General features: G+C 32.2%; 1 protein-coding gene across 1 annotated transcript in view; it reads left to right on the top strand.

The window, feature by feature from the left end:
• Positions 1 to 23,642, top strand: part of LOC118192483 (adhesion molecule nephrin-like) — a 908,686-nt gene that overhangs the window by 223,879 nt on the left and 661,165 nt on the right. The window contains exon 2 of the mRNA XM_085815030.1: positions 19,299 to 19,429. Within this exon, the coding sequence (XP_085671156.1) occupies positions 19,357 to 19,429 (73 nt within the window). The 5' untranslated portion in view covers positions 19,299 to 19,356. The remainder of the gene's footprint in view (positions 1 to 19,298; positions 19,430 to 23,642) is intronic.

Genomic DNA, 23,642 nt, shown 5'->3' with positions numbered 1-23,642 from the left:
ATGCCAAAACGAAATTAATAGCCTTTCTGGGTTAACGCTCTTGGGGCTAAAAAATATGAAAAACTTCCGATGTTAACCGAGTGTTCGCCTTAAGCGAGTTCGTGTTAAGGGAGTTTGCTGTATTATTTATTTTATCTTAGCTTTAGATAATCATGATTATAATCACTTTAACAGATATGCAATACATTGTGAATGTGCGACAAAGCTTAAATCCCTGCTTACATCTCTTAATTTTTCAATTAACATTTTATAAGAAATAATGTAAAAGTATTGCACGATTTAATAATTGAATTTAACTTTCTTATGTTTTAGTATTTGTTTCACATTGGTTTAGGTACTCAGTGCTCTCTTGAACCACTTGTATTTCCTAAACTACTTTTACTGCTCTCCACTTGCATTTCCTTTTTTCAAGGCATGTGTTAATTTCCCCGTTCTTTAAATTGTCTTTAAATTAAAAGCTGCCGTTGAGAAGACCATTCAAGGGAGCCAGCATTTCCGCAGAGCTTTAAAATTATGAATCTTTCGGTTGGATAACCTGTATGAAGATATATTGCGGCAAAGAAAGAAAAGATCGCTTAGACTGCGTTCAAATATTTGATGATTCATTGACTCTAGCAGAACAGGGATTTGAAAATAATGCTGATATATTTTCAACTTTAACATTCAGGAGACTTGAGCCGTGAAAAACAGTGTTTTAAAAGCTTTATTTCATGGTTGGATTTCTGATGTACTTTCTGCCGCTTTCTTTCTAAATTTATTTATTAGAAATATCTGAATTATTAATTCAAGTGGATATTCTAGGCTATTTTAGTTATTTATTTTAACTGAGATATTTTAATGCTTATGAATTTTCAGCAACAATTCGAGTAAAAAACGAAACGTAAACTACATTCTGGTTGCACGGAAATTCTTTTTAATATGATTTAGTGATGTAATACTATTGAGTTAAAATTTATGCTGTGTGAGCACAGTTGAAAGATTTTGCAACGCATGTTAAATATTCACAAAATGCTAAGTCTTTTTAAGTCATACTAATGCATTTAACATGATTTTCCAGTATCTCTTAAGGTATACGTGCTTCCTGAAATGTGCCGAGAACATTAAGCCTTCATCTGGCAAGAAAGAGTCTAGACAAAAAACGGTATCATTTGGAATCTTAATCAAGATGTGTTTTATGAATGGGCTTTCAGTAACTTGAGACCTCGAAAACAAGTATTTGGACACTAATAATATTAATCTTCAGTAATTTGAAACTTAGGATGGTATTCCAGTTTCTCATTTTTCCACAGACTTTTATATATCATGAAAAATGATTTATTAATTGTCCCCGAAAAAGGCGAGTTTTGCACTTTATGCCGATGTGCATCTTGAAATTTTAAAGCAGTTTTATTTCCGTAAGTCGAAGCTATAAGTGGTTAATATGACCTCGCCGTCTTTCACCTTAAGGACGCCAAGATATTCTGCAACAAATATGAAGGTCATGCTGTTCTCCAAATGCGTCCATGTGTAGACTGAAGAATCCTCTCAGTTCAGTGTGTTTCATACTGTTACCAAAATACACGTTAAATCTCATTAGGTTGGCATTTCGGGTTTTTTAGCGTGAAATAGAACTCGTTTTTTTCTGTACAAAAAATAAACTTTAATCAGTCAAACATCTTCCGTTCCCTTCGATAACCTTTTGCCATCTTTCTGGTAACATCATGATTCCGCGGTCACGAAACTTCTTGTCTTTATCAACAAAAAAATCTCAACCAAGGGCGATTTGGGGTCACAAAAACTACTGGAATTTTTACCATTTAAGAATGATAGTAAACTTCAAAAGAAATCATAATCCGATACTGCAATATCAAGGCTATATGGCGGATGAGATATCACTTCCCAAACCTAACTCCAATAATTCCGTACGTGTTACGAAAGATATTTGATATCTAGCATTTTCGCAAGATTTTTTCGCGATTTGTTAATTATGACCTTTTCTCATTGATTTCTTCCTCCAGTGTCATAACTTGATGGCAATAAACATCTAAGTTGATCGTTTGGTTTCTTGGAAGCAGCTCAAAATACACAACACCTTTATAATCCCACCGAACTGACAGCATGATGTTTTTCTGATGCAAATTGGCGTTCGATATGATTTGTGATGATTCATCCTGCTTGGATAAAGATCTTTTCGATTAATGTTATTGTAGACGATCCATTTTTCCTCCCCAGCTATAATTTCTTTAAAAAAGGGTCGATTACACTACATTTGAAATGCACATCGCAAAGATTAATTCGTTATATTTAGTGAATTTCAATTCATGCGAAAACCAAATACCGAGCTTCTTAACGAGTCCAAGATAACCTTTGAGATTTTCAATTGTTTGTGTGCACTGCATTTAATCTTTCTGTAATCTTGCAAGTGCAGAATAAGAATTGAATGATGATGAAATATGATTGCAGAATCTCTCGATATGACGATTCGATTCAATAATGGCTTTAATTTTCCATCATCAACTTCAGAAGGTCGGCCTTCATTGGTCAACTTCAAGTGAAATATCTTCAGAAAGGAATATTTTAAACTAATTTTGATGCTTGCGTTCTGTTAACCAATCAATACCATCTTCACATATGTCTTTGTGGATCTCAGCCACTATCTTGCCTTTCTGATAATAAAAATGTAAATTAAATTGAAAATGCTTATTTTTGCACCCCCATGATAAAATTGATTGTTATCTAACATTTGTAAACAAAAATATAAGGAATTCGTTCCTATAGCAACCTAAAAGAGTCAACTGCCAAAAATCAAAAGAAAAATATAAATTCAACAGAAGAATAACAAAACGAACATACTGCTGTCTTTTTGACCAAGTCGAAATTACTTTCTTGCCAACCCAGTAACTTCAACAAAAACAATTTCAAAATTACTGCTTTTTTTTTTTTTTGTTTTTTGTTTTTTTTTTTTTTGTTTTGTTTTGTTTTCCAAACTTTTCGATTATCTTTCAGAGCTAAATAGCAATTTATAGTAATTGCCATTTTACTGCAGGACTAAAAATATAATAATTGCATTATAAATTTATAAAATAACAATTACGATATATGGGTTAATCGTGTTCAAAGACAGGTTTATAGTCTACGTACCGCTTTGTTAATCCTTTTATTTCCCTTTAAAAATTTTAATAATATAGGAAAATGAGTAAAGGTTGGTTATTAGTCTACGGTGAGAGTTTACTGTCAGTGAGAGTGGAATTTTAAAGATTTTTATTCCATATGCATAGAAAGGTGAGGAAACGTTTGGTGTTTTCGTAAAAAAGCAAATAAAGGAAACGTTTACATCCCTCATTTATTGAATTACGATTTTACCGTAACTGAGAAAGTTTATTTAGTAAAATATTAACTTAAATAACAATAAAATTCATGTGCACGAAAATAAATTGCGACTGGAAAATTGTGTATATTAAAACATTTGAAGAAATATAGCTTTCTTCTGTGCGGGCTGTGTAGGAATAAATGGTTAACATATCCAGCTAGCGATCTGAAGATAATCGTTTTAATACAGCTTTTAAGAAACAGCTTTTAGGAATCATATTATTTATAAAATATGGTAATGCGCAGTTATGCTTATGCATTAAAAATAAATTTTTAAAAGGTCAATTGACGCAAAATTAAATATTTGTCTTTATAAAAATTAGCTCATTAATCTTGAGCCGAAATATCAGTGTAAGGTACCTAAGTATACATGTATCTGAAAATTCTTCTCAAAAGTCGTAATGAAAAAAAAAGAGTATTAAACAATGAAACATATATATATATATCGAGAGAGAGAGAGAGAGAGAAAGAAATAGGAAAAGCCAATAAATTTGATTTTAAATTTTAAATTAGCTAAAACGCTATAAGGTATTTCTTCCCCCTTCTTAGCATGCCTTCGTGGTATAATGGTCACCACACTCGGCACGTATTCGAGAAGGTCCGAGGTTCGAGTCCCGGCGAGGGCACTGCTCATTTTTTTCACATCTCCTACTTCAAAATAACCTAATGTCTCTGCAACGTAACCTCAATTTATCGCACATTTTGAATAACTCTGTGAATCTGTAATTTTGAATATCCAGGGTGACCATATAAAGCGCCACTTTTTCATAACCATATACAGGGTGTTTCATAGATAATGGGACACACTTGGAGGGGTGGTGAAGCGTACTAAAACATGCATTTTTTATAGGAATTTAGGGTCTAAAGTGACGGGTTAAGGCAGGAACGTAAAAAAACGACACGAGAGGAAAATGTGTTTATGCACAAAATCAACGCAAAGTGCTTCTTTGTAGCAATACAGTATTCACAATAAATGTTCAAAATTGCGACCACCAGCAGTAATACATGCTTGCTAACGTCGGAGAAGGGATTGACGAACACTTTTAAAAACGACAGGCATTTCGCGCACGCTTGCAGCCATAATGGATAGTCGTGCAACGAGGTCCTCAAGTGAGTCAACGGGAGTCTCGTAAATGATGCTCTTCAGATGGCCCCATAAACAAAATCCAAGCTGGATAAATCTGGAAAACGGTGTGGCCATCAAACAGGTCCTACAGGGCCCGCACGTGGTTATGTGCTGGTGTACCATCATGCTGGAACCACATGCGATCACGAACGACATCTGGAACATCCTGCAGCAATTCCGGTAGAACCTCTTGCAGAAAAATATGATAACATAAGCCATTTGTAACGTGCAAGTAAGAGGTGTGGGCCTATGAGATAGTCGTTAGCAGTACCCGCACACACATTCACTGAGAAGTGGGTTTGGAATGCAGGAATGCATGTGGACGTGTGCCGTGTGGATTATGCGTTGCCTACACGTGCATGTTTTGGCTATTGAAGATGCCGTCCTGTGAGAAAGTTGCCTCGTCCGTTAATAGCACATCCGATGGGAAATCCGCCTGCACCGCTCACTGCTGCAAGAACCAATGAGAGAAATGAACTCGAAGAGGGCAATCTGTGTCTTACAAGACTTGGACTCTCTGCCAATAGTATGGATACAAATCATTTTCATGCAATATTCTCCAAACGGTGGAATGACTCAGCTGCAGACGACGTGCAATGGATTCTTCAATGCGAGGTTATCTTGCACCATTTCTAGTGTTAGAGGTGGCTTTAAATGATCCGTTTTTATACAGAGACCGATGCAACCTCTCAAACATTGTGTGATTCGCCATACGTCTGTTCGGAAACCGTTTCTGGTACAACCTTAGCGCTGCTCTCCCGTTCCCATTAACAGCACCTTACATGAGATGCATGTCAGCGTTTTCCCTGTGCGTAAACTCACCCATTACTCTCGACATCAGAATCGCTAATGATCCTTTGATGCATCGGATCGTGATTTGTCGTCCTCACTACCGCCCTCTACCGCTGCATTGCCAGCCAATCACAGCAGCAGTTCCTATGTCTGTTAGTGTTCACTTTTTTCAACATTTATTGTAAATACTATATTGCTGCAAAGAAGCACTTTGCGTTAAATTTTGTACATAAACGCCTTTTCCTCTGGTGTCGTTTTTTTTGCGTTCCTGTCTTAACCCGTCACTTTAGACCCTGTATTCCTATACAAAAAATGCATGTTTTAGTACGCTTCACCACACCTCAAAATTTTTCCCGTGATCTATGAAACACCTTGTATAAAGACCTCTTTTCAATAGCAAAATAAGTTTTCATAGATGGCAAAAGCAACAATTATATTTATAAGAAAATCAATAGGCCCAGCAAACTGGAAACCTGAATAGCTCCATCTGTCAGAGAAAATAATAGCGAGCCGGGTGAAATTTAAGATAGTAGAATTTTAAATGCTTTGCGAAGTATAGAATAAGAATTGGTGACCCTAAATAAAGAAGAATGGTTTCAGTGAAATCCATTTGACTAATTGAAGAAGCTTTATGGAAAATTTTCACGAGCCAAAATCAAAATTCTGTTATGTGTCCAATTATAATTATATATCGAAAAATTTTTCTTTTTTTTCTTTTTTTCCAGAAACAGACTTCCAATTCCTAACATGCAAACTTTTAGCACCATTTTAGTTTAGCCAGTATGTAACATATTATACTGCCAAGATACCCTATAGATTCTCCAAGAATTGAAATCGAAGACAACATCCTTGTGAATCAGACAAAACGATTAACGGTTAAATGTGTATATTGCCATAAAATTGAAATTGGAAGAATGAGTAACTTTCAATAAGAGACAAATTAAATGAAAGGGAAACGTTGTTACTGTGGATAATTCTAATAGCAAAATGTCTTTTGTATGGTTAGAAAATATTTTTTTTTTTTTTTGTTATTTTAAGATTTTAAATATAATCAACGAGAAAAGAGCAAAAATTAAAACTAGAAATGTTAAGGATGAATATTTCAAGATAACGAGTCTTTAAAGAACGTTAGAACTTGCTTATTATTTGATTCCTTTCAACTGTTTTCGTTCAAATATTTTCGATATTTTTAAAAGCTCATGCAAATATTGTATTTACAAAATGCTAATTTTTACATAATAGAGGTGTATATTTGAATATGAGAAAACTGTTAAAAAACGTAAGGACGTGCCACTATTATCAAACATGGGTATAAAAACAAATAATTTTATTCATCAGTAATTTTCTATAATTAACTATTCTACTTAAATTTGGAGCTCTACAAATGCATGATTCTCGATTTAGATGATAATAAAATAAATTTTAGTACTTTCCGAACTTACAAACATTCGCAAGGCTTTCCCTGGTATACCGGACGTGTAATATGCATCTACATTACCTTCATTGGTTACGTGCTAATATCCAGTCGATGTTCCACTTAATCGCACGTGCTGAGAAGCAATTGCAATGTCACATTACTTACCGCAGCACATATTCTGTCGCATTAGATCTTCCAGATTATGCACAAGTGTAGTGTTACCTAATTATCAACAACCCCTCAAGTAAAATGTCCGGTCAAGTCATGGTTAAGATCTGAGAAGCCATGTAATGAAAGCTGATTCTCTCTCAGCTCATCTAGCAATGGACCGTTTATTCAAGAATATGCATAGGTCTCAGTCGAAACTTGGAGAAAAGCCATCTTGTGTGATAGTAACTATGTGAACCGGTTCTCAAATGATGTTTAGTAAGATTAAAAAATTTTAATCTGAAACATTATATATGAAACACATCACCTTTATTAGATTTAAAGCTCTATTTGTTAAAATATTGCTCTCGTATTGATAGGCCCTTTCAAAATTGATTATGTAGTAAATAATTTTCAAAAATGAATTTAATTTTATCTGAATACTTTATAAGGTGTTTTCTCCTTCCTTCCAGCATGCCTTTGTGGTTGACGCATATTCAAGAGGCCAAGTTTGAGTCCCGGCGAGGCCATTGCTCATTTTTCATGCCTCCTGCTTCAAAATAAACTGATGTTTCTGCGGCTTTGTTAATTCATTTAAAAACACTAAACTGAATTTTTTCTTTTGTAACTAAGCAATAATTATTCTATGGCTTATTTTGAATAAATTTATAATTCAGAACAAATAACAAGGAAAAGTAAATAATGATAAAAATGCATGATTTGAAAATACTCAAAAGAATAAAATTTCTTTATTGTTTTATATGTAACAAAATAAGTAAAATTTCTGTTTAACATATATTTTATTTTTAAAAATAACTTCAGTTTTCTCTATATTTTCTATCTGCACGAAGACTTGTACTAAAATATGTAGTGCTTTTATTTTCTTTGATATATATCCCACAAACTGCGTTCTGTACATTTACAGATTTTTCTGATATTTTTGCTTAAGGAACAACCTGATTTATTAAAGTCAATTATATTCACCTTAATGAGTTCAAACGTTCAGATTTATAATATAATAACCAAAACAAACTATTCAGTATTCGTGTATATAAAATATTAGAAAACGGTATAATTTCAAGAAAAGTAACAGAAATTCATAGAACGAAATCTGCATCAAAAAAGAAGAATACTGAATTTGAATTTCTAAACTTAATTACTTTAGTGACATTTTAACATTTTAATATATTGATTTGTTTCATTTGCATAATCTTCGGATCACATTAGAAAACTTGTAATTCCAATAAAATTTTCTTTTTCCTTCCTGTCCCTTTTAATGTAAAGAAGAGCATTATCTTTTACAATACTCTTCTTTGCAAACGTTTTACGCCGGCAATTTTTGCCTTACGTGCATCATTCCAACGCCGTTCATGATTTGTTGATGACCTGATCTATTTTTACAGAAAATACGTGTGTGTTGCCATTCGCGAGTTTCGAAATGTTTTCACTGTAACCGTAATCGTAAGATCTTTATTTTAAATCATCGCTTTCTCGTGCGCATACCTTCAAATAACGGTACCTGAAATTTCCTTTATTGGTTGAGCGGGTAGGCCGCTAGAAGTTCGTATATTGGGCATTTTTATTATGACCACCCTATACACACATCCTTAATACTTCACGTCTTGTTTATTTATTAATAATATACTTGATATAAATTTGACTGCATATAATTGATATAATTTATAATGTATCCAACTAAAACATTTCTAAGCATTTTAATCATTCTTTAAATTAATAAAACATGTTTCTAACATCATATTATGCATGTGGGTGTTGAGCAAATATCTGAGCGTCTCGCACCATTGAGATTGTTACATTTTTCTGTAATTTTATGTCAGATTATATTAGTATAGATATAACAATTACAGACATTTACAAAATTTGTTTAAAGGTCTTATTTAATTGCCTCGATTTTGTTCAATTATAAAGATTGTTTTATTACGTTCAATTTTAACTATTGCTATTATGACGTGAACAGTAATAACAGCATCATAGAGATAAAAAAATCAAATTTACTTTTATTTTTCTAAACTTAATTTCTAACTTTAATTTTAAGCTAAGGTTTGGTACCTAAAAGATATTTTTGTTGGTTACAACTTTATTATTCAATTATTCATAGCTATATACAAAATTTTCAGACTGACATTTATATAAAATAGTTATAACGTATTTACTTAATTATTAAATAACTTCCTTTAATTTAAACTGAAAATTATGAAGTTATGAAAAATTTCTAAGTTTTCAGAAAAAGTTTTCGAAATGGAACAAAGGTTAAGAGTAACTAACGACAACCTGTTTTCCTTCTTTTATATTATGAAATTTTCTTCGGCACATAAAACTAAAAGTACATATGTTTGTAGGTGAATAATTATATACGTCTTTCTTATTACAGCTTGCACTTGACAGTGTTTCGACTCTGATAAAGGCCTGGACCCTTAGATGTTACTGGGAATTATTTTAATCATGGATTATATATGCTCACTGGTCAGTCGGATTCTTTTCTTATTCATTTTCAACTGAGAGAAAGTCAGTTTAGGTATAAATATATTCTCAGACAAAGTGGTTATTCTTGGTACAAAATTTCGTAACTGAGTTTTTTAATTTCTTAACAGAAATAAGAATAAAATTTAATGAATTCTGCATCTTCGGGTATTTGGAAAAGTTTTATATGGCGCTATAAATTAACTAGCTCCATTTATAGATTTTCTTCTGGTTTATTTTTTATGCTTTTGTGGTTATCTTATATTCTTTATTGCTGCGTTTTTCATTAAAATCTTCAAACCTTTGCAACAACGTTTTTGTAACAAATACATAATTGAAAGTTATTCGCAGGCCGTCAGTTTGATATTCCTGCCTTACATGGTTTTTACTGTGTTCACTTGGCTTTTGCGCCATTGAAATGTCAACAGATCTCTAATTCCCGCTTATAAAATGATTTGAAAATATAAACAAGCTACGTTTGACAATTAGTGTATGCGTGAAGATTACGTTAATAGTTGAAATGTATGCAACAGTATGCGAGTCTTTTTAACAATGTGTCGAGTGTTAGAGAACATAAATCAATGTCATAATCACAGCTGTTTGCAATGGATTAAATGAACGTTTTATCTATTAATGAACTCATGCATAGAGACTGTCACTAATTACTTTCACAACATCTATTAATGAATTCATGAGTTTGGAATTCTTTCAAATGGTTATTTCCTTGAAGATATGTATGCAAAAAAATATTACAAGGCACTCTCGTAGTAAAGTGAATAATTTAAATTCCAAAAACCTTAGTATTGTGTGTATTTAACAAAAAAAGTTTGAACAAAAGATTCATAGAAAGTTAAATTTGAATTTCATAAAGAGAATACGTGAAGTACATTCGTAACAAGTCCTGCAACATGGTTTATCTTTTTCCCCTCTCCCTTATCTTTCTATACAGGACTTCTAACGTAAACAAATTATATGACAGCCACAATGTGCACACGCAAAATTGCGTGTTACAAGATGTAAAGAAATGGGATTTTTTTGTTCCACAATAAATTCATTCGAATTGAGATAAGTAATATTTAGAGATAAGGAAAAACTTCCTCTTTTCATTGATTTTTTTTCTCTTCATTAAACATATAATAATGCTTTTCGGTCTCCCCAGTTTCCTAACTTGTATTGCAAACATGTGAACAAGGCTTAATTGATGCATCAATATGTATTTTTCTTATGATATTGTCTTGATCTTATTAACTGGAACCATTGAAACTAATTGAATATTAGGCTTCAGTGCTCTAAGAGATTATTTTTGGAACTTTGCATGTTTACTTACATATCAGATTTTATTTGATAATAAACCTAAGCTTATGTAATCGTTCGTCTTCTTGATTTTTTATGCATTTTCAGAAATAATACTTGAATTATTAATATATTGTATTTGTACAAAAATAAAATTTTGAAATGCAGTTGTTTTAAGATATAAAATAAAATATTTTAGCGTATACTTGAACAAAAACAGGTAAACTTTATATTTGTGACAGAGCTTAAATACATATTATAATAAACTAAAAAAAGAAACGATATGCATGAGTAAAATGTTATACTCAGTTCGTTGAAATATTTTAAGCCTAAGTTCATGCAAACCCCAAAATTGAGGAAAATATTATTCATACGTTTAGCCTTCAATACAGAAAACTTAAGTCTGTACAAAACTTAGAACATTCATATAGCATCATTTGGTAGAACTCGTCATTTAGAATAACGTGTATATGTCTGGCTATGTTTTTCGGAATTCTTTAAAGCTATTAAAATAATATAACTAGTTATATGAATTCTTAAATATAGACAATATTCCAAATGTTTCGGAATACGGTTTATGGTTATGGGTTTCTGAATCTTTTCGATGATATTACAAGTCGTCGAGGTGAAATTTACTTTTAGGGAAGAAAAAGCAGTCTCCAGGTTTTTGGTAAACCCGGTAAACAAAAGAGGGAAGACGAAAAGTGTTATGCATAGATAGATAACGTATTGTATGACGTAGTACTGTCGTACAGCAGTAAGCGCTCATTCGATTTAGTATTAAGCTTTTCAAAAGTTAATGCATGAAATTTTGTCCATTAAGTCTTCATAAAATGTGGAATCATTTTCCTTCGTTCAAGAACAAATTCCTCGTGTATTACCAACGAAACGAAGTCACTAACATATTCTTTAAGATATCCGAAACCGAGTTTTCTCTGGCGGAAATTAACTTTTCTTACGCAAAAACATAATTGCTTGTCTTATCGTAAGAAAAGCACCAATGTTCATCTCCAATTACAATTTATTTGAAAACGAGATTAACATCTGCCATTCAAATCATTTGCTGAAATTTGTTGCGCTTTTAAATCTGTAACAATAAAATTTCAGTTGATCAGAGACAGAGATTAACTGCAGAGACATTTCTGTTCATAAGTGGACAGTATTTTAGGAAAAGAAAATGGAAATGCCATACCAAAACATGCAGTGAATTACCCTTTGTCAGATTTACTGGAATTTGTTAAAAACAGGTCCAAAACTTTGTAGATGCATTTTTTTAAATTCGACGTGATACATAATAACGAATATGTTTATTGCAAAAGATTCATACCTTTGTAAACACATTGCCTCCTTTCAAGCTCTTGACTTAGATATTAGAACTAATTTCGATTTGACCTCGATGACTTGCTACCCCACCATCATTATCTGGTATATATAGTATTCATAATTGTATCTAAAATATAGATACACCGTTAAAATGTCTTGTTATTGTTTTATTGCAAGTATACTAGAATACCTAGTTCTAAAATTTTTGACGACATTTTAATAACTTTGTATTTGAGGTTCTAATAAAATAGCTTATCAGAGAGAGTATTTCGCGAAGTTTATGCTAAGGACCAGAGACTGAAGCATAGAAGGCTAAAATCACAAAGTCAACATCCAGAACCCAAGAAAAGATTGATAAATTAGCATTTGTAATAAGTTTGTGGAAACCATTAAACGAACAATCTAAATTTAATAACAAGCCTCAAATTTCAGCTAAGTTTATAGAAATTAACATTACAGTTTTCAGGTTAAAGATAAAAAATAATGATTTAAATTTATGAATGTAATGCAGAGTGCATGAATTTAGGAATGTGCTTTGTGTTATGTTCGTGAATTTCCAATATTAAATGAGCTGAAAAATATAAATATATAGATCGATTTTGTATTCCTTTTGGGGGAGCGGGAGGAGGTTTACCTGAGTGGACATGGTATAAAAGAATCCAAAATTCTTTCTCGTGCTCAACGAAGTCTTTTATCTATGAAATCAATGAGAATTGAATAATTAGATTGCATTATAAGGTATTATTATTCTGATTCATATGATACTACTGTATTACTTATCGTGATCCGAAAAGTAAAGTAAGCAAAGTACGTTTAGAAAATGTCAAAAGCTGAGAGCATAGCCATTTTCTGTGTAAAATCGCATGAATTTTTGCACCTATCTAGGTCAATATCTTTTCTTAATCCGATAAAATTTCCTATTTATTTGTAAAGAATATTTATAATCAGTTTAATGTTTCAGGAAATGGTTAGATATTTAGATTCAGGAAGATGGTCAGAATAAGAATAGTTTAAGATAGTTAGATTTATAGTTAAGAAGTTGTTACGTGAACGTGGCATGTAGTGCAAGTTTTCAGCTTTATCTTGTAAGTAGGAACTAACGAATGTCTGTGATAAGTAAAAATTACCTAACTGGTTTCTAGTTTAAAATTAAGGTTTTCTTGATCTTACCTCTTCTGGATAAATTATCTTTGTCGTCGACTAACTCATTTATGAATTTAGCTTCACAAAGATAAAAATAAATACTTATTTGCTATTACTTGAAGACTAGGATTAAAAATTTAAATAATAACAGTATTGCGTAGTTTAGATTACCACTAAGTGTCTAAGTCCAGAGAATAGAATCCTACTACTTCACATGCAATAAAATCATCGAAGATTATTATTGATAAAACTGTACTTCATTAGAAACTCTTTTCCTCACAGAGGCGTTAAGCTAAAATTCGTGAACTGTTTTCACTAAAACAAAGGAAAATTTCAGGACAGCCAGAATTTATGGTACCGTCAATTACAGGCAGAATCTCGTCTGCGAGGTATGACAACTGGTCTGTGACAACTGAACGACAACAAATTCAGGTCATAGGTTACGCAGCTGATCAAAAGCTTCACCTTCACGTGAATTGCACGCTTATTTTACCATCTTAACTTGAATGATCATATATTGCACTGAATCTAGATTATTCCTTGTACTTCCTTTTGGTTTCTATATTTTTCACTCTTCAAATTCCAGCTCTCATATTCTTTGAGAGAAATTAAATTCATGAAATTCTATTTCTCAGGTCTTTAAATGGTTCCATTGAGTTTGACATTTTTCTGGGGGCTGGGACTTACTTAACAGTAGAGATGTCTTTGTGAAAGATCCTTTAATAGAACTGTCTTGAATTCATTTTACACATGTTTGAAATTGCAAACAAAAAGCCAGCGCGACCGCCTGGATTTGTTCGAATCTTAAGTCGAAGTACGAATACTAAACGGCCTTAACTACACGGCTAATGCTTGGGCTTTTATGTCAGAAAGTCACTATTTTACTAAAGCTTCAGGTAAAAATTATGATGCGCTTTTCTCGGTTATACACCTTTTAGTATGAAAGTTTAGTATGAACGTTAGAGTCCTGGTGGCAGCATTGCTGATTTTTTATGAAAAATCAGCAATGCTCCCACCAGGACTCTAACGTTCAGTAAGAATTCTTTGTTTATATCTCGTCCGAAAGATTGCTATAAAGAACTCAGGTGTTAGTATGTTTATACAATTAAAAATAAAATGTGATAAACAAAGTAATTAAGAATGAGGAGGCGTCAAGTTCAAATGTCAGAAAAGATTTCAGATAACTTTCGCTCTTCTTATTTCTGAAAAAAATCGAAAGTTTAGGTTTTTCCTCCTAAACAAGAAGAATGTTTTATATCACCTACGGCCAATAAAGTTTTAAGACGTAAGCCATTGATATTCGACAGATCAATACATCTATAAACATAGAAGCGTATTTGAAAGTTCGTATACATATATATTTGAAGCCCCATTTGCGTTTCTAAAATTATTTCATCTCGGACGAAGTTTCGAATCGGTATTAAAGCTTATAAAATTGCAAAATGCAGCAAGCAAAATTCAAAAGTGTGTTACATCATTTATTTTACAACGCATGGTAAATATATTTTAATAAACAATTTGAAATTTATACTGGAAGACTTTTTTAACCCTCCGAGAGTTATGGTTTGGCCCTAAAATGTCAAAATCCTCAACATGATGTTAATGTCATGCCAAATAAATGCTATTTTATGGATTACAGTTCCAAAATGATCCTCTCAGCTTCTATCCTGACTCCTTTTCTTCCACTATATATCCAACTCGTAACCGGATTGATCACGATCTGGAAGAAATTTCAAGTGTAGAAACAAATGGTAAAGCCAACCTTCGATATAGAATTTCATGTCCGCAACCCTTGAAGAGTTAAATAAACTTGTAATATTTTTAACCATTTTAATAAATTACCCTACGAACAAAGTAAAGGACAAAACAATCGAATGCTGTGAAAATATGCTGTGCAATATACCCGACACAAGCATCTTGAGTTTAAAGAACACTAGAAATGTCGCTACTACTACTTCTATAATGTTGATTGTTGCTTTGATTTTAGCTTTTATTCATCAAATGTTTAAAAATAAATGCTTCTTTGTATACGTAACAAATAAATATTTTGATGTATAACAAAGATGAGACAGTTGCTTTGGCAGTTTTTCTTTAATAAATTATCGTGCCTTTTTCTGAAATATTTTCTTATTTTAAGCGCATAAAATTTTGAGTGTGACTAAAAATGATGCTAATGTATGAAGATGGAGACAAGTTACTTATAAGGAAAGAGAAAAAGTTAGTTTAAAACTTTGCTAACGAATTATCGCTTTCTACAGCCATTAGGATATTTGAAGTAGGAACTTCAGAAAATGAGTAATGCCCTCGCCGGGACACGAACTTGGACTTCTCGAATACGCGCCGAGTATGCAACCATTACACCGCAGAAGCCATGCATAAAGGAGGGAGAAAATACCTTATATACTCCCCTTTTAAAGGGCGGCTGGAGATTAGGAAACCCAATCGCCATATCATAGTGATGAAGAATCATTGCCTACCATCTTTTAGTGCGGGCGCCACTGTAGAGTCATTAGGATTTTTTTTTATGCAGCATACATGAAAAATGAGCAATGCTCCCACCAGGACTCTAACGTGGAACTTTCGAATGCACGCTGAATGTGCAGTTATCCAATCATTATCCCACGAATGTATGCAGAAAGAAGGGAGAACATAATTTTTTCCTTTTAAAGAATATTATTACTGAATAATCGTATTTTCTGTTAATTATTTAGGCGTATATGGAAGTGAATGAAAGTTCGGAGCGTCTTATACTTCTGAGAATTTTCCCAAAAAGGATGTCATTTAATTTCTCATCATTAGAATTTTATTGAAATTAAACGTAACAGTGTATGCAGTTAAACTTGATACAGACGATTTCTTTATTAAGAATAAAATTAAGTTACCTATTTTTTATATTTTTTTACTTTATTAATTTTATGTATTTCATTTCATGCATATAAAACTGTACACAATACTATTTACCTAAACGCCTATTATATGGGAATGATGGCAATCATTGAATTTAAATTTGTGTTTGCAAATTTGATTTAAAGATCCGTTTCAATTAGGATCATTAAGATTTCAGTCTCACATAATCAAAACATTTTCTTATATCTAAAAAAAACATTTTTATAATTTTATTCCAACTGAAATCACGCAAAGTAAAGATGTTCGTTATATTGTTAAGTTTCTAATGTAAAATTATACGTATTTACATCACTGGAGATAATCTTACAGTGATTTACATTATGTACCGTTTCAGAGTTATAATGTTTCAGGGTATTGCAGACGTACTACAAGTCACATTTTAGAGCGTCATATTTCAAATAAAACTCGCATAGAGCCACAAAAATATGCTTTCCCAAAATGATTTAACAAAAAGTTCTGAAACGAGAACCAGCTAGCTATTTTTAACTCAGAATATTTCACTTCTGCTTAGCAGTCTCCTGTGCCTGGTATATGTCTAGTCAAAAGCATTTCTAAACTACGTCAAACGTAGCAGTCACGTCCTCTTCTTGTAAGTTTCCTGCATATTCAGTCGCTTTCCTTTTTTGGGAAGAGATTCAAACAAGTCTGAACATATGTCAGCTCAAAGTTCAGGCTTCTACACAATCCAGGCTTTTCGGTGCTTCTCCGCCAAATGACTTCTTTTTGCATAAATAAGTCACGTTGTTCACTGCAACCGTACCAGTGCGAGATAAACATTAAACTTGAAATCTAACTTTCTCTTTTACTGTTGCCACGCAGTTAAAGAAAATATCATTAGTCCTTTCCAAATGGGATTTGTCGTGCCTTTGCCTATGACAACATGCATTAAGATCTCAAAATTCGAGTTAGACTAAAAGCATGCTCTAGATTCTTGGTATTCTCAACAAAAAAGAGGATATTTATTGCTCATGACTTCTTCCGTTATATTTATGTCAGATTATATTTAAAGGGACTGCTTTTCTATGAAAGAAAGGCTTAATATTTATTTTATGGCTTGATGAAATTCAATTTGTTTTCTCACGGGCAATCGAAAATATTTCTAAAAGCAAAAAATTACCTTTATATCGTTTATTTTTATCTTGTTTTGTTACCTTATTTCTCCTGATTTCATTTTGAATTAAGTATCTTTAGCAAAATTTTTCCTAACGCTGTAGGTTTTACATTTATTAAATGTTTTCTGCTTGAATTTTGAATCAGGCATGAGAAAGGAAATGTTTAATCGGTTTTTTCCAAAGATTAAACTTGTCATCTGTATTTTGTTTTTATCCCGCATTCGAACTAAAGCCAATTAATTTTAAGGTGCATGCCATGTAATATAAAATAAAGAAGCAAAGTTATACTATTTTCTCATCAAGGGGGGCAGGTCATTGTCGCAGTGTTATATTGTATTTTTGTTACCGATCACTACATTTGTTACCGATAACATCATTCAATTGTTTCTCAAAATTAAAAAAAAAAAAAAAAAAAAAAAAAAAAAATTATAATGTGAAATTATAAACCAAGTAAATAACTTTACAGGTAGTTTAGTTTAATTTGTAAGCTGTTTTCTCTCTCTTTACTGAGTGACTTCGGGGTGTAATTGGAAGCACATCCGTCTTGCAAATGGAAGATCTGAAGTTCGAATCTAGGCGAGAGTATCGTACAATTTCATACTTCCTGCTTCGACAAACCCAACTTCACAAGCTGATCAAGCTAAATCGCTAAAAATCTGTTTACTAACAGTCTAGATGCCTTCATGGAGGATGTTCTAAGGAAAAATAATTCATGTTCACTTTAAAAAAGTATTAAAATATGCATGGAGCAAGGACATTCGCCTGGATTTGAATCTTTGACAAATTATAATGCATAACTTCGCTTACAAATTTCTTTGGAAGATTCAAGAACGACTAAATTGATTTCGATCATTTTACAGTAACTAATTCTAATAAAATTTAAAGTTTTTTTCCCCTAAATTTAGGAAATAATTACTAACTAATTTTTGATTTATAAGATCTTTCTCCCGCCTTCTTAGCATGCTTTCGTAGTGTAGAGATCAGCAAGCTCGACGCGTATTCGAGAGGCCCGTGTTTCGAGTCCCGGCGAAGGCGTTGCTAATTTTTATCTCTTCTGCTTCCAAAATACCTAATGTCTCCACAAATTAATTATTAGGCCCATAAAAAGAGCATTATTCTTTCCCAGGTAAACCCAAACAATGAAAATATAATTACACTGATATCTACGAGTTTTAACATAAAGGTACATGCTATGAATTTTACTTAATTCGTCAGAGCTCAGAGAATATTTTATAAATTCAACATTTTGCTACGCTATGAATACGATGAAAGAAAACTGAATTTTTACTTTTTCATTTATAGAGTCTTGCCACTCAAATTGCTAAATGGGATTTCTTAAACATTCTTGTCTTATTTCAAGAAAATTTCTGATTGAAAGAAATTTATGAAATCAATTAATAAAAGTATATTTTAGGATATGAATACAACTATCTGAGAAAGAGTGATTAAAACACATTTTTATTCACTTTGGTTAACGTATATGTATAAATAGGGCTAAAATATTTCGTCATTTCGAATATTAATAGCAGTCAGTTTCATTGCGCCCGTGTCCTTGTTTCGATCCTTATTCCTAAAGCCTATTGTAATACACTATATGGCCACTGAACCAGCTCATCTTTGATGTTATTATCTGTGCAGAATTTCTTGTCATTAGTGTACTCTAAAAGCAAACTTTATGAAATTGTCAATACTCTTATAAATAGGTGTTATTTTTTATTGTTAGCATCTTCAGTAGCACAAAACTGGATAGAAGCTTACATTTCTGCGTATATTTTCATATAAAAACAGCAATTTTAAGCATTGTTTGTTGTTTGCATAATTTCTTTAAGACTTTTCCTATTGGTATCTCAATTAGGAAGATATAACTTATCTGTTGTTATGTCCTCAAACGTTTCGACTTCCATAGTACTTATGTTTTATTCGGAGTAGTTATTTAAATGATAATTCATATATCTAAATGAAAAGTACTCAGTCAAGCTAGGTAAAGTAATTTATATTCAAAAATTATTATAAATTTTATATCATATAACATACTATAGATCGTGTTAGCAATTGTTTGTTTTCAGCAGGTTGTTCCAAATAAATATCTCTATTATCGGGTGGAGGTAATTTTTTTATTTGTTACTTTCAATAAAAGTAATATTAATTTACGTTGAATATCTAAGTGTAGTTATTTACCATTTTAATATTTCTTTTTTAATTGATATAGATCTAATCTACGTGAAGGTCGGAACAGACATCTGAAGATTTGATTGGCCAAGGGAATTATGCGGAGGAGACTTCATCTGAAGTACACAACTATTCAAATTCTATTTCTGATCATTCAAACCTCGTGTACAGGTAAGATTCTTTTCGCCGCTAACAAAATGCATGCAATTAGTGTTGAAATTAATTTTCGTATACTAGTTACTTTAATATGTGTATCGCAGAAATGCTAACGTACAAGTCTAAAATTAAGATTTATGTAGATTTTCCTATACAGAGGGTGAAGACTTTTCACGATTTCCTATTGATGATACCTACCTGTCAGTAACTTTATACAAAAATAAGGTAACTAATATACAGGAGATCGAATATCCTATCCAACAGTAGGAATTGGAGAACCTACCAGAATGCAGGGTGCGCATGTGTGGCATACCTATCCCCATGGAAAAATCAAACAATTTGTATACCATATACATAGTTGGTCGATGCATTTGCAGATTGTGGCTATGAAAGCTTCATTCAAATACGTCCTGACAACAGACGTTTAACCGGTATTGTAGAACAATGAATATTGCAAGAATGGTGGGCAGCACAGCTGGAGAGTACAATATGCTTCCAACAGAAATGCGTAACGGCTATTACAGGCATGGTTGTACTTAGACATTTCCAAATCATCTGGTTTTCCATTTTTTGATGTGACTTGGTCATTCTGCTACCCAGATTTGGCAGCTCCGGACCACTTTCTCTGAGCTTCATTTGTAGATGATTTAAACAAATTTAAGATTGCAATCAGATGTGAAGAACATGCTTTTCCTTAGGACATTCTGAGGGTTTCATCAAAGCTTCACACATTACCTCGAAGCCTGGCATGCAAGCTTTAGGGAATATTTAACTGATATGTATGTAATCCATCTTACACATTGCATGAAAGATCTATGTGTGTACTGTTATTTTACTAGCTATACTTTTACTAGCTTACTATTTACAAGCTAAAAATTTAAACAGAGTTTTGTTGCTGTTGGTAATAAACTACTTTCAGTGTTTAGAATACTTACGTCAAAAACTTTGCATTAGGTTACATGCGAAGCAACCGAAAATAATATTATTATATTAAGCACTGAAAGAAACGATCTTTTTCTTTTAATGCTTAATGCATTATTTCATATTGAGCATAAGTTTAAAAAATATATAAAATTGTATACATAAGTTGGAATCTTTGCTTGAGATAGTTTTTGTTTGACTTATTTGTACAGATTATTTACAAATAATTTCAAAATCATAAATTTCGAAAAACAAAACATTTGCGTTAAATGTTTTATCTGACTATGAATTGTGTTATCACGAGCCCAAATATGTGTATGAAATTCAAACCGATTGTTTTGCGAAATAAGATAAATGATTGTTAGACCATCAAACCATAGTAAATATGCCGAGTGGATACGGAACTTTCAATATGAACATAATGACAAGAACAACCATTGAGAATATAAGGTAATGCATTTATTCATTTTTTCCCACTCCATCGACGGGAGGATATTTCTGCAACTGTACGTTTTACTTCAAATAAATACGTCGTAGTCGAGTCAAAGTTTTACCGAATAGTCAGCTTAAGAATGCACGCGTAGAATTTTATTCAGAACCAGGTTAATAGACCAATAGACGCAGCTCTTTCACCGGTAGCTTTTATGCCCCAGCATATATGAAGAAAAATTACGAGAAAAAAACTTGCTAATGAGAAGTTTTAGAATGAATTTTGAAGCATATAAATCATGGGGTTTTAGGCCCTGGATTTCAGCCACTACGTAGTAATCAGGCCTTTTCATAAAGTGAAGACGAAAAGACAATATACTCGCATTGATATAATACTTTAGGAAAAATGATACAAATGTTATGTATCCCATGGGACTGCTTTACGTAAGAAAGGGCATTTCTTTTGTCAGATATTGCCCATTGCTTTACACATTTCCTACAATCTTGAAAGTGTTGGGCTAGCTCGGTGAATCAACAATTCTGCTTTTTTCTTATATATGTCTGAACCTCACGATCGGTCTACTGGATACAAGCTTAACCTTAGAAAGTCCTCCAAGAAGGCATTTCTCTCCTTAAGCAGGTAGCCCTCGTGAGCGTTGGCAAAACTATCTTGCATATGTATGAATGTGTATAAACTCATGCACTAGCATATATACATATAGACCATAAAACCTAGTTTCGCAAACGTTAATGGCAATGTACATTCAATCATAAAACTGTTTTAAATAAGAGAGAACCGCAAATTAATGCACTTTCAATTTTTTTTTAAATTATAAAATCTACGGAGTGTAATGTTTTTTACGGTCAATGGCCCATATCTATATTTGTTTTTTCTACTTTTTCCAAAAAATGAATCACAAAATGTTTAACTTTGCGTAATAAAAATTTAATACAATATTTTATCAGGTTCAATGTTCCTTCTTACCTTCTTCGGGAACATGCAAGGACCTGACTCGGAACAGAGAGCTTACTAAAGCTATGTTCACTAATTGTGGGAAGTAGACAGGATACACAAGAAGGGTATACAAAACCCTTTATTTTTCTCTATTTACAAAAACTTCCGTACTTCGGAACACACAGACCCGCTACTTGGGGTCAAAACGTAAAAGTATAAAAATAAAACTAAACTCTAATTTAACTTTAGAATAATAAACGTGGAAGATTGGCCTTATAATAACAGGAAGCGTATGTAGTACAGAGAACTGTGAACACTACAATACGTTTAAATTTATCAAGAGGATTAAAACCTCTGGCCTGGAAGGCAACAAGCAACTGCGTAACTTCTAAGGTAAGCGGCCTGCTTCGACTCACTGCTTCCTCTCTCTCGCTTGGCAAAAAGCCACAACTTAAATACTTGGCGTTCGCCAGACAAACTTTGCATAAAAACCTTAACGCTTATAATTCTGGCCGGAAGTAGAAAATAAGAAGTGATAGTAAAGATTTAAAATAAAATAAACGTTAGTAAAACTTAAGATCCTTACAATTTCATTTCAAAATTCGCGCTTTTAACTATTTCTGGCGTTCTTGATGAATGTTAGATAAATTGTAATATTACGAGGTTGATTTTTTATCCTTTAATATCAGTCATAATATTGTTTTGTGATTTTTAGTATGTTAGTCTTTTTATTTCTGAAAATCATTTTTGTGATATTTGGTACATTGAAAGAATTTTCACCCAATGCATTTATAAATTTTCAAATAATAAAAATGCGTTATTAATATTGGCATGTATTTTTATTACTTTATCATATCATAATAGCCGTAAAACATTCATTGAACTAAAAGGTTATTTAATTTGTAATTAATACAAAGATTATTATGCTTAGGTTAGGTGTCAATACAGGTATGATTGCCACCGTTTCCTACCACACGAATTTTGTAAGATTCTGCAAGTATGATCCCCAAGAAAAGCTATTACTCTCAAAATAGGATTTTGCTTTGAATCATTTTGAATGCCTCTTTCCACTTTTCGTTCGAGTATATTGACATTCAGCAAAATGTAGGACATTTCTGTTTCAAATTGAATCTGTCTGTTGTGGATTAACAAATTAACTATTTCAAAGCCGCAGATGCAGTTCTTAAGAATAATCGTTTTTTTACTTTTGATATTAAAAATGCATTTAATTCATATTTTATCTAATTAAAATTTACAATAATTTCTTAGAATGACGTCATATATTTTTCTTTATTTATTTCATGTTTTGTAAAATTTTAATAATTCTTTGATTATCAAACTCAACGACTCGAAAGCGAACAGTAGCGACACAGTACAGAACAGAACATTTTATATGCAGCGTGTGAGACTATCTGTCGGAAATTCTAAAGACATATTATTTTTGAATGTTCTGTAACTTTGCTGTTGAATTGAATTATACGTGGCTTAAATGCGAAGAACGTGATGCTTTAAAAATAAAGTTGGCAGACGAAACGTTAATAATAAAAAAATATATAAGCCATCTTACTTAGAAAACTGAATATTGATATGACGAACTGAGAAAAGACTGAAAAAAATAGAAAAATGTGTATGTCAACACTTAACACTGCATCGGGAATTCTAAACATATGCTGCTGTTAAAGTATTTGTGACTTTGTATATGGAGCTATGGCATATCTGTATAGGTTATTTGAACTGCACATTGCGTAAGTGCCAAGAATGCTTGAACCTTAAGCATTCTTCTCACTTAAGCTTTAATGCAAAAATGACAAAAAAAAAAAAAAAAAAAAAAAGTGAATGCAACAGCAGGCTGGTAGACTGAGAATTCAGCGAGAGTGTAAATAACCTTAACAAATACCTTTGAGCGACCGTTAAAATCTTAAA

Source organism: Stegodyphus dumicola, chromosome 4, assembly GCF_044657685.1.
Source record: "Stegodyphus dumicola isolate Sdum_Otavi_A_Nest chromosome 4, ASM4465768v1".
Taxonomy (NCBI): Eukaryota; Metazoa; Arthropoda; class Arachnida; order Araneae; family Eresidae; genus Stegodyphus; species Stegodyphus dumicola.
The sequence above is the reverse complement of the archived record's forward strand: the minus strand, read 5'-3'. Positions and strand labels throughout refer to the sequence as shown.